The sequence below is a fragment of the Leopardus geoffroyi genome, chromosome E2 (assembly GCF_018350155.1).
Source record: "Leopardus geoffroyi isolate Oge1 chromosome E2, O.geoffroyi_Oge1_pat1.0, whole genome shotgun sequence".
Taxonomy (NCBI): Eukaryota; Metazoa; Chordata; class Mammalia; order Carnivora; family Felidae; genus Leopardus; species Leopardus geoffroyi.
Window position 1 is genome coordinate 54,708,508 of NC_059335.1, and position 12,234 is coordinate 54,720,741.

At 46.4% G+C, this 12,234-nt stretch overlaps 1 protein-coding gene across 1 annotated transcript in view; it reads right to left on the reverse strand.

The window, feature by feature from the left end:
• Positions 1-3,335: 3,335 nt before the first annotated feature.
• Positions 3,336-12,234, reverse strand: part of PKD1L2 (polycystin 1 like 2) — a 96,211-nt gene continuing 87,312 nt past the window's right edge. Inside the window, exons 39-43 of the mRNA XM_045440122.1 lie at positions 11,890-12,050; positions 7,344-7,554; positions 5,675-5,776; positions 4,751-4,882; positions 3,336-3,591 (exon numbers count right to left, since the gene is read on the reverse strand). Coding sequence (XP_045296078.1) covers positions 3,400-3,591; positions 4,751-4,882; positions 5,675-5,776; positions 7,344-7,554; positions 11,890-12,050 — 798 coding nt within the window. The 3' untranslated portion in view covers positions 3,336-3,399. The remainder of the gene's footprint in view (positions 3,592-4,750; positions 4,883-5,674; positions 5,777-7,343; positions 7,555-11,889; positions 12,051-12,234) is intronic.

Below are 12,234 nucleotides of genomic sequence, written 5' to 3' on the forward strand. Positions count from 1 at the left end.
TGTTATAAGCCAATATAGCACAATGCAAACCATGCCCTAAAATATTTATTCCCGGCTCTACTGATGTATTTGGTGGAAAGAACAAGGTCACATGTCAGTCTGTGACCTGTATCACATGCCCTTCCACCAAAACAATAGGCAGTGTGTCATTTTTAAAAATCTAATAAGTATTGAGGCTAATCACAAATTATTTTTTTTCCTAATTGATAATCATTGTAACATCCATGGCTTGAGATTTAAAAGGTCATCCCACTGCACGTTTGGTACAACCACCTGAGAGTTGCCTGTGATCTTTTCTCTCAAGTGTGTCAGAAGGGGTCCACTCATCTCTTTAAGCTTTTTTTCCTCTCATAGCAATACAGTTGAAGGAGTTGCCAGTTTGATATTTACAGTCAGAAAAGGAGTGGAGACTAGATGAATAACTTACAACTTCTCCAGATCTTAGAGCTTTTCATATTTAAAACAAATAGACTGGAGTGCCTGGATGGCTAAGTCGGTTAAGCATCTGACTCTTCATTTTAGCTCAGGTTATGGTCTCCCATTTCAGGAAATTGAGCCCCATGTCGAGCTCTGTGCTGACAAAAGCCTGTTTGGGATTCTCTCTCCCTCTCTCTCTCTCTAAAAAAATAAACATTTTAAAAATAGATAGATAGATAGATAGATAGATAGATAGATAAGTAAATAAATAAAGCAGACTGTGTATCTGGGTAGGTTTCCATACCAGTGTATTGAGACCTGTGTGTATACCGTGCTATGGGTTGTCTGATGAGCATCCCTGCACATTTAGCTCACGTTCATGCGTGACACAATAAACAATGGATGATGGGCTTTCGGTTGGAATGAAGATGATGAAATCCCCAAGGTTTTGTGTGTGTTGCATGTTATGTGGCTCCTTGTGAACGATCCTTTTTTTATATTCAGGGTAAGATCCTGATTCAACTGTCCTAAAAAGACATTTAAGCTCTCATCCAGATACACTTGATCTTAGCCAAAAGGCCGAGAAGCGATAAGCTCTCATCCAGATAGAAGCCAGTAGTTCAGCTCCAGGGTTGATGAAGTCAGTCATCAAGCACTCATGTTCCTCTCATCTTTCTGCTCTGCTGTCTTTGGATTGTTCCCCATGGTGTCAGAGTAGCTGCACAAGTTCCTGGAGTGTTGCTCAGGCCAGACCATGTCTAGCAGCATAAGATGCCATCTCTTTGTGTCTCTTTTTATTGGCAAGTAGACCTTTCCTGGAAGTGTCCTAGAGACTTCAGTTTTCATTGGCTGGAACTGGGTCGTGTGACTACCCCAAATCCCTCATTGTCAAGGGAAATGGATTAGTATCCAAATCAGGATTTACACTGATGTGGCTACAGGGGCACTTTCCCATGGGTCTCCTGGGAAAGGAGTATATGGCTACGTGATCAAAGTTGGGTTCTGATAGCAAAGAGGAAAGCATGGAACGGATTTGGGGCAGGCAACCTAGAGGAGGTATGTGTGTGTGTGTTGGGGGCGGGAGATGAGTGAGCTAGAGAGGATATGTGAGGTGCACTCCCCTGCACGGGGGAGGGGAAACGTGCCCTTATCCACACAGACACCTAAACACCTTTTATTGTCTAGATCCGTGGTTCTCAGAATTTAGGGCATGGTTAGCAAGTCTGACTGCACATTGGAATCACCTGGGGAGGCTTTAAAATTATTGATGCCTGGGGGCACCTGGGTGGCTCAGTCAGTTAAGCATCTGACTCTTTTTTTTTTTTTTTAATGTTTATTTATTTTTGAGAGAGAGAGAGAGAGAGAGTGAGAGTATAGGGGAAAGGAAGAGAGAGAGGGAGACCCAGAATCTGAAGCAGGCTCCTAGCTGTCAGCACAGAGCCCAACGCGGGGCTTGAACTCAGAAACTGAGAGACTAGCCAACTGAGCCACCCAGGTGCCCCAAGCATCTGACTCTTAATCTCAGCTCAGATCTTAATCTTGGGGTCTTGAGTTAAAGCCCTGTGTTGGGCTCCACACTAGGCATGGAGCCTACTTTAAAAACAAAACACAACAACAACAACAACAACTTTGATGCCGAGGTCCTGGGTCAAAGATTCTGAGATTCTGATGTTTGGGATGAAGTCTGGGGCATGCAGCCAGGCTTGAGAACTACTGATGTAGATTACCAGTTCCCAAAGTATCACCTAAGGAACACTAGCCCTGACTGAGGTGCTTCAATACTGGATGCCTTGATCAAAAAGTTTTGGGAATCATTGCACACTTTAGCTTGCGTGCTCGCCTCATTCCATGAGACTCACAATGCATATTTAGCATGTTAAAAACTCTCACAGTTCCCATGCTAAAGAACTTGTGTAACATTTATAATCTAGTGTTTGTCATATTTATTTGATTCAGAAACATTCCTGAGGGAATGACACCTATTATGTTGAATTTTGTCCCCTAAAGAAATAATGTTGAAGGCCTAACCCCTACTCATCAAAATGTGATCAAATTTGGAAATAGGGGTGTTGCAGATGTGATTAGTTAAGATGGGGTAATAATGGAGTAGGATGGGCCCTTAATTCATTAGGACCAGAGGGGTTCTTGAGTGGCTCAGCAGGTTAAGTGTCTGACTTTGGCTCGGGTCATGATTTCTCCGTACAAGAGTTCGAGCCCTGCATCGGGCTCTGTGCTGATAGCTAGGAGCCTGGAGCCTGCTTCAGATTCTGTGTCTCCTCCTCTCTCTGTCCCTCCTCCACTCACACTCTCTTTCTCTCTCAAAAATAAATGAACATTAACAAAAACTAAATAGGACTAGAGATCTTATAAGAAGAAGAAAAGAAACACAGGGACAGACACATAGGGAGAAGGCCATGTGATAACATAGGCAGAAATTAGAATGATCCATCTACAAGCCAAGGAATACCAAAGGACACTAGAAGTTGGAAGAAAAGACTCTTCTCCAAAGTCTTTAGAGGGAGCCTGGCCCCATTGACACTTTGATTTGGGGCTTCTATCCTCTGGGATGGAGACCATAAATTTCAATTGGTTTAAGCTACCCAGTTTATGCTACTGTGTTCCTCTCGAGAGGAGGAGAGAGAGAGAGGGAGAGCGATGGCCATTAACACCTCTTGGACACAATTTGAGAAACCCTGAAATAGAATCATTCAGAAGCAATCCCCGACCAACCAAGAAGATGAAATAGTCCGTAGAGGTCATTTTTTTCCCCAAACTCCAGACAGTGTTTGTTTTATTTCTAGGAGGAAATACAGTTGAACAGTCTGTGACAATAGTGGCAATTGAATGTACTTAAGCGTATATTTTTCTTATTTTTTTTACTTGCCAGGCTTGGTGACTTTTCTGTGGACACAGAAAAACATTGGCCTGGAGAGACTGTAGAATCACTGGGAAGCATAGGCCCAAGGCTCTGGCCTTCCCCCTCTATAGATGTTCGTGTGTGGATGAAGAGCTTAAAGCTTGGGTGCAGCTGACACAGGTACAGGGAGGCCGGACCTCTGACAGCAACTCGGGCTGTTTCCTGCCACTTCCGGGGTCCTCTCTTTTACGTTTAATGCCCAGGAAACCGAGTATTTTCGCCAGCAACAAATCGGCAATCTCTCCTTCCTCCGACAGCTGTAGAGGGAAAAAGAACCATACGACATACATAGAACCATTCTCTTTGGGGGGTTTCTTCCTTCCTAAGGGGAAACCATGGTTTTATTGTTCAACTTGGTCTCTGCCAAAGTCACTGCACTGTGTACAGTCAGTTTTCTGTTGGGGTTCCCCTTCTTCTGGGAATCCCAGGGGTGTGTGCTCCCACCTTTACCCTGATGTTTCTTCTTCCCCTGTGATGAGAATGACAGTATTCCCTCTACCACCCCCAATAGGGGCTGTTAGGAATGTATGTACAAAGACCCTCATGCGTTGCTGCTGGGAACGTGAATTGGTGCATCTGCTTTGGGAAATAGCTTGCCGTCTTCTCAAAATTTAAACTTGTTACCATATGACCGGTTGAAACAAATTTCTGGGCCCAAGATGGAGCTGCTCCAGCCTGGGGTGCCGTGTCAGCAGACCGAAGCTTAGAGAACTTCTGTGTCCCTGTAAATGCTTCCCTTTATCAGAATGCAGTATATCAGGTTAGCCAACCTCCAAACACCAAGCCACCTCTGAGCCCTTTACTTCTTTTCTTTTCCATCTCGCCACAAACAAGATTGACTGTGTGGCCCCAGTCAGTCAGATATATTTTCATTTTTCTCTTCCTTGTTCTTTATTCTTTTATCCTATAAAAGCTTCCTGCCTTCCACCCCATTTGTACTTCTCTGAATAGAGACTGTCCACTTCATGGAGTGTTAAGGTTTGTATCACCTAACGTGTCTGCCTTAATAACTTTTGAAAAGGTTTCAGCCTCGGCTGTATACTAAAATCACCTGAGAAGATTTCAGAAATACATGTGCTTAGCTCATTCACCCAAGGATTCTGTGTATATTGGTCTCAATGCAGCAGCAGGCATCCCAAAAGCCCCCACGTGATTCTAATGTACACTCAGGGCTGAGCATCACTGGGGTCATGAACCAAGTGCCACCTTGGGAATCAGGAGACCCGATTCTAGTCTGCCCTTCATTTGTTTGTATTCTTGAGGAAGGTATTTCCTCCTTCTGGACCTATTTCCACTCCCATGAAATGACGGCTTTGAGCTACAGAGGTCTCTCACGTCCCCCTAATGTCTAGTGCTGCTCAGTCACTTCCTACTTCAGGGTCAATGACTGTTGAAGAATAAGCCAAAGGGACTCACCTGATCATATTTTTGCTCCTCATTGAAGGCCACCAGGATGACAGAGATGAATAGATTCAGCACCACAAATGTCATGAAAATGATGCAGGACCCAATCAGGAAGGAGCCAAGCACTGGGCTGTAGTCCAGGACCTGTCAGGAAGAAAGCCAAGAGTCACCCCCAGAAGTCCTGTGTCCTGGTAGCCACTTCCCCATAGCCATCCTCAGAGGGAAAACTGGTTCTCAGACTAGGCAGAGCCTGGAACCAGGAAGGATCCCTTTTGTCTGGCAGCTGAGAGCACGGGCATTGCTCTCAAGAGCTGCCAAGAGACGGGGTGCGTGGATGGCTCAGTTGGTTAAGCAGCTGACTTTGGCTCATGATCATGGTCTCACAGTTCGTGAGTTTGAGCCCTGAACCTGGCTCTGCACTGACAGTGCAGATTCTCGATTCTCTCCCTCTCCCTCTCCCTCTCCCTCTCCCTCTCCCTCTCCCTTTCTCTGCCCCTCCCCTGCTCTCTCTCTTTCTCTCTCTCTCTCTGTCTCTCTCTCTCTCTCTAAGTAAACAGAACAAAACAAAACAAGCTGCCAGGAAAAGAAAAAGATAGCACCCCCTACTCCCTACTGCCGCCATTTCCAAATATAAGGCACCATTTCTGGCTAGGGCTGGGAGCATTCCCTTCTAGAGACCTCCCAGCCCAGTCCTCTCCTAAGTACTCAGTGCATGATGTTCTCCTGTAAGCAGGGGTTCCCAGGGCAAACTATGGGCCCTAGTATGGGGCTGTCTGCCTAGAGGAAGGGGACTGTTTATTTGTCCAAAGTTGCCTTGTGCTTGCCAGGCCATGGACCCATTCAGGGAGAGACATTTGAGGAGGGTGCTTTTTCTCATTTTCATAAAGGCTTGGTGTAGATGGCCGTGTCCATATTCCCCCGACCCCACCCCATTACCTCCTCGTAGTTAAAGATTCCTAGCTGAAGGCTGATCATTGTTTCTGCTGCATCAAAGAGGGTTTTGTAGGAACAGAGTTTCCAACCAAATATTAAGTTTGACTGTAATGGAAAGAGTCCTCATGAACAGGGAAAGAAACCAAGTGACCTCCCCATCCCCCACCCCCAAAGCCTGTTGTTTGACAGAGTCTCTGTTCTGGGTCAGCCATATCCTTGGCCCCGCAAAACCGTACCTATGGGGGCTTGCAAGTGAGTGTGTGTGTACCTACCCAGTTCTGTAAGGAATGCGTATCCCCTTCTGGGGCTCAGCACCACCCACTAGGCCACTACTGTGTTCACTCAGATGGCTGCAGTTCACTCGGGTGACTCACTGATGAAACTGGGCTCTCTGAGGCCCCAGCCTCTTTGCTTCGGGGGAGTTGGGTTGGATGACAACAGGCTTCTGCCTGGGCAGGGCATCCCCTATACTTCCTCCTCACCACAGCACGCTTCCCTCCAAAGATTGCCGCTCTTATGTCAAGGGAGGCCCAGCACTCCCTTTGCTCTGAATTGGTGACTTCTCATCTCCGGACACGGCCAGTGTCCCTGTAGCTCCTATACTGCAGATGGAGGACTGAATAAATCCATGTGAATTAAGGGGTCCAGTGAAGTACTTGTGATAAAACCAAACTCCAGCTTTTTAGCATACACCCCCCATCACTCCATCAGTGCTCCTTACCCCATTTCTGAGGGTGGGAGAGGGAGAGGCAGTAGTTAGGTAGTGGGGAGTCAGCGTGGAGGTGATAGGGACAGGAAAAGGATGGCTAAGGAATGGGGAGAGGGCTAGAGAGAGAGTGGTAACTAGGATAAGAGAGACCACTGTGTGGTGTTCAGCTCAGGGATGGTGGAAGGTAAGACTGGATGGGGCCAAGGCAAGAACTGGGACAGGGGCTGGGGTGGAGAGTGGGTCAGGATTGGGTAAAGGGGCACGGAGGAGTGAGAGCTGTGGTATTATGGGGAACGTGGACTTGGAGGCGATGGGGGTTATATTTAGATGGAGAGCAAGATGTGGCAGAGGGTCTTTGCTTCCCACATAATTGGTAATAAAAGAGTTGGCAGTATTTTTTTTTTTTTTCATTCACAAAAGAGACGTGACTGCCAAAATGCTCTCAGTGTCAAGGGGCTGAATGAAATGATTTTTGGCCCTGTTAAGTTCATGCCTAGTGTAGGGCACCAAGCAGTGACATAGCCTACCCATATGTAGGCTAATCTCTGCCCAATTCGTCTCCAGCCCCCCCCCCCTCCACCCCCCGAGCACAGAGCGAATGCTCTATCCGTGTCTGAGCATGTGGAGTGTCAGGAGAAGTGGCGTTTCCAGGCAGGGTCCAGGTACAGAAAGGAATCCTTTATTGGAGGTAGTTGGCCCTCTTGGTCTTAGAGACTATACCTCCTTACTCTTATCCAGCCGATGTCTCCACCCTTGCCATTTGGGGTGGCCAGTTTATGAGCCCCCAGCTGCAAAGCCCTGGACTCAGAATATCCACCGTCTCCCCCAGGTTCCAAAGTCTTAACGCTAACCCTCAGTGCATGTGCCCCTCCACCCCCCCCTCCCCCCAATGACCACCACCACTGAGAAGCCTTTGCTTCCAAGGAGACCAGCCCCGAAGGTTTTACCAAAGGAACCACTCACTGCAATGGAGTAAGCCAGAAGCATGATAAGGATGACGATGATAAATCCTGAAATGTCCCCCCAAGCACGGCGCAGGGCAGATGTGATCATGTTCATTTTGGGGTTCAACCTGAGCAGATGCCAAAGCTTCACTGTGGACAGCAGTACCAGGAACGCAATGATGTAGCCAAGGGCAGCATCAGCTGCTGCTGTCTCACTGAAACTGATCCCCCTGTAGGACCAAAAGGGAGGGTGAGTCTCAGAGACTGTGAGAAGCTCAGCCAGAGCTCATCTGGGCTGTCAGGATGCTGGATCCTTAGCCCAGGATGCAGGATTAGATTTATCATGATCTCAGAGCCTATCACTTCCCACAACAGATCTGGGATATATAAGGCTAGTCCAATTCCCCAGCTGTGTAATGATGAGATGGGGATGACAGTGATGGAGATCAGAGTGGCGATGGTGATGGTGGTGGGGATGATGGTTATGATAGGGATGACGACAATGATGGTGATGGAGGCGATGTGGTAGGGACGATGATGGTGGTGGTGAGGGTGTTGGTGATCATGGTAGGGATGATGGTTATGATAGGGATGACAACGACGATGACGATGGAGGTGATGTGGTAGCATGTTGGTGGTGGTGGTGAGGGTAATGGTGATGATGGTAGTGATGTGGTAGTGATGGGGGTCATGGGACCATTACCTACCAGTTTTGGTTAATGGCTGCAGAGCTATGGAAGAATGGCAAAGGAAGAATCCTCTCAGGGTCAAGAAGATGGAACTGAGGGAGTTCTGTGAGCCTCCCCTCCTGGTCTGGGGTTACTAGATGCCACTTCCTCACATTTGTCTGAGTGTATGTTCACATTACCCTTACATTTGAAGGAAGGATGGAAGTGTTCAGTTTCTGTGCTGAGGGCCTGATGAACCTCAGCTGTGTTTGGCCTTCGAGACCACTGGCTGAGGCAAGTGTTTCTGTCTTTGTTTCATGGATGAGGACGAGGAAGAGTTGGCACCAGGTCACCCAGCTAGTGACATAGCGATACAACTCGTGGTGGAAGAAAAAGAGTTGGATCCAGGCCTGACTCCAAAGTCTGGTTCTTCCCGCCATCCCACCCTGCCCTTAATTCCCCTCCGTGCCTTTGTGCTTTAAATTCAGTCTTAATATTGGTGTGTCGTTCAAATGGTGTAGGCCGTTATCCAGTGACACGGATGGAGCACAGGTTAAAGAACAAAATTATATGATCTCAGGTTTTAAATGCATTTAATATACATATGTAACGCCTGAGTGAAAGCTGTCCTTTTCCCTAATCTCCTGCCCTCCAGAATCTTCCTTCCCTTTGAGCATATGGGGCCGCTGGTATGGGTGGCAGCTTCCTCCTTTGGTTCCCGCAGCATCTTTTTCCTGTCTCTCTTAAAACACCTAACCCTCTCTTGCGCCATTTAATTGCTCATATGCGTGGAAAAGTAACTACGTAAGCCCGCTTTTGTGATGACAGCTCTAATGAAAGCATGGTTCTCAGCCTTGGCTGCAGGTTAGAATAACCAGGGAGACAATGAAAATACTAGAGCGGGGCTTGTCCCCAGCACTGACCTAGTAGGTCTGGGATGTGGCCTGGGCATCAGGGTTTGATCATCTCCCTGGGCAATTCTGCTGAGGAGCCAGGCCTGGGAAGCACTGGGTTGAAAGGAGACTATGAAGCAAATCACTTGGTCTTAAAAAATACTTTGAAAATTCAGGATCTGGTTATAGAATGACTTATCTATCCCAACAAGCAAACGAAGTTTACAAGTTTCTGAAATTAACACAAAACTTTGGTTAATTGATTAACCAAATGCAACTGAGGGTTTCATGTAATTCCACATTTTACTCTGTTTTCTGTCAAAAGTGGCAGATTTATATTTTCTGACACTCAGTGTGAAGAGAACTCTCTTACTATAAGATTGTTTTATAACCCATCGGAGTAAAAACCCTGTCTATGTGGATATTGAGAACCAAATATGTTTTAGGTCACGGTGAGGAATTATAAAGCGTGGTTAATGTAGGGGGACAGTGATGATTTACAAATCACACTGGCTGTTAATGGTCTTAATCACGTATAACCTAAAACTCACCACTGTTTCTTCCTAGAACTCAGGCTTTGTTCTCTAAGCAGGAGTTTTTCTGCAAAGGGTCAGATGGTATGTATTTGAGGCTCTGTGGGCCAGATAGTTTCTGTCCCAGTAACTCCGTTGACAGTTGTTATCAGGAAAGCAGCCATGGACAGTATGTAAGGAACAGGTGATGATGCAGTGTTCCATTAAAACTTAATTTACAAAAACAGGTAGCGGGCTGGATTTGGACCCCAGGTCATCTTTTGCAGATCCCTTCAAGAGTTCAAACACCTTTAAGTTTTAGAAATGCTGTTCTGCATAAGATTTACAGCCAGCTTAAGTAAAAAATAAAAGCACTTCTGACAATTTCTGAACTCAAAGAACTCAACTGATATGGAGACCTTTCTGTGGAAGGGTGCCTGGAGAGAGGGTGGAACTTTTGTCCTAGACTTGGCTGGCGCCATGGGCGTGGTACAGGGAAGAGCTCAGTGAGGGTTTGTGAGTTGAATGAGACCATCTAGGGTGGAGGTTAGGAATGCAGAGTTCTTATAGGCCCTGCATTTCCGTTTCCAAATTCTGTGACCTTGCACAGACATCCTTTCTGAGCCTCAGTTTCCTTATCTGTAAAAAAGGGATGTTGATAGTATTATCTTTTAGAAGTTTTAGGAAGATTAAAGTAGATGAGATAATCCTTTTAAAGTGCTGTTTTTATAACAGTATATGGCATCCAACAATAAATAAATGTTAGCTATATCAATAAAATCACTGAGTCAAGAAACACAGTGGTTTGATGTAAGGATTGGGATCCTGGAGACTTACAAGCTAGGTTTCTTGTTGTTGTTGTTTCCTTTTTAATATATTTCCTTAAGACTTTACTTTTAAGCAATCTCTACATCCAACGTGTGGGGCTCAAACTCATGACCCTGAGATTAAGAGTTGCAAGCTCTACCAAATGAAGCATCCAGGCACCCCTTCAAGATTTTAAAACAGTTATTTATTTAAAACTTTTTTAGAGAGAGCTAGCAGGGAGGACCAGAGAGAGAATCTTAAGCAGGCTCAGCACTGGGCATGCATGGAGCCCAAAGATTTTATTTTTATGTAATCTCTGTACCCAAAATGAAGCTTGAATTTACAACCCCAAAGTCAAGAGTTGCGTGCTCTAGTGACTGAACCTCTCACACAAGGTAGCTTTAAATTACTTCTCTGCCACCTTTAAATGTAGGGCTTGAACTCACAACCCTGACTGAGATCAAGACCTGAACTGAGATCAGAGTCAGATGCTTAACTGATTGAGCCACCCAGGTGGCCCCAGGCATAGCTTTCCTGACCTCAGAAGTCATTTCAGGCCCTCTGCCATCTTGTGGATGAATGTACGGACAAAACAGCCATTATCAGGCCAGGAGGTAATTTGATCCTATGAAGGACAATCAACAATGATAAAGTGAAGACTGACCTGGTGCACATTTCTTGAGTTATCTTTGCAGGATCTAAACCCCCTTGAGTACTCAGATACCAGACCAACTAAAGCCAGAGAATTGACAGTGCTGACCTTTGCCAGTCCTAGTGACTTTGACTTGGACTCAGTTACAGTAAGATGACTTCTGCCCCAATTCCACGCTGTATTCTCCATTGCGTAGCTCCTTCAAGAATATGTATTCACCCTTCCCTTAAAACTTCCCCATTTTTGTTATTTGGAGAGACCACTTTGGGAAAGATCCTTGATGTTCTCCTTTATTGCAAGTAAAATGCTTCCTTTTCCTATTCTTTGGTTTGGTCATGTCTTTTGGCTGGATGGTTCCCAAGGGGCGAACCTACTTTTGGGTAATAGTAACATCTACCACCTTGGGTTCTTATGAGGATCTGGTGAGTTAGTACATCCTGCCTAACAGAGTGGACCCTTTGTAAATGATGTAGGTTGTAAATGATGTAGGACACTTTGTAGCAGATGTAGGTTGACTGGCGTTCTGCTACAGCTTTTGGGCAGGGACCTTACCACGGTGTCACAAGGTCTTTTGTTTTGGTAGGATTTGCAAAAGTAAGCTTTGTTCCATTTTGTTGTAAAAGAGCCCTCTCCAACTGTGTATGCTTCAGGCCCTAAACCTGAATTTAAGTGATAGCTATAGTTACTTTTTAAAGAGTGACCCGTGATCCTCTGAGGATCAACAGGATTTCAAAAGCCTTCCTCTGGGGGCGCCTGGTTGGCTCAGTCTGTTGAGCATCCAACTTTGGCTCAGGTCAGTTCAACCCGTGTGGGGCTCTGTCCTGACCGCTTGGAGCCCGGAGCCCACTTTGGATTCTGTGTCTCCTTCTCGCTCTCTGCCCCTCCCCCACTCATGGTCTGTTTCTCTCTGTCTCTCAAAAATAAATAAATGTTAAAAAATTTTTGTTCAAAAGCCTCCCTCTGACCCTGGGGCCACAGAGCTGGAGGAAGCAGATCTAGTGTGGGAGTTGGGAGCTGAGGCAGAGCCACTTACTCCTTCCCATGGTTCCGGTAGCGCTGGATGTCACGTTCTGCCAGGACAGCCCTCTTCACAAACATCGCCAGGGCACTCCAGCTGGCCAGGATGATGGTCAGCTCCAGAAGATTCCACTTGCTATGGAAATAGCGCCACCTCTGTTTCCTCATGAGCTTGCCCTGAGAAAGGAGCTGGAGGTTGTACCAAATGCTGTGGCCAGAATTGTGGCTCCCCACCCCTTCCACCAAAGCTCTCCCAGCCACCCAAGATGACCCTCCAGCAGGGTCTACTGTATCCTGGAGAGGCTCCTTAAAGCCCTGGCCCCACGTGCCTAGAGTGCCTGGGGCCTTTCCCCAGCACTGT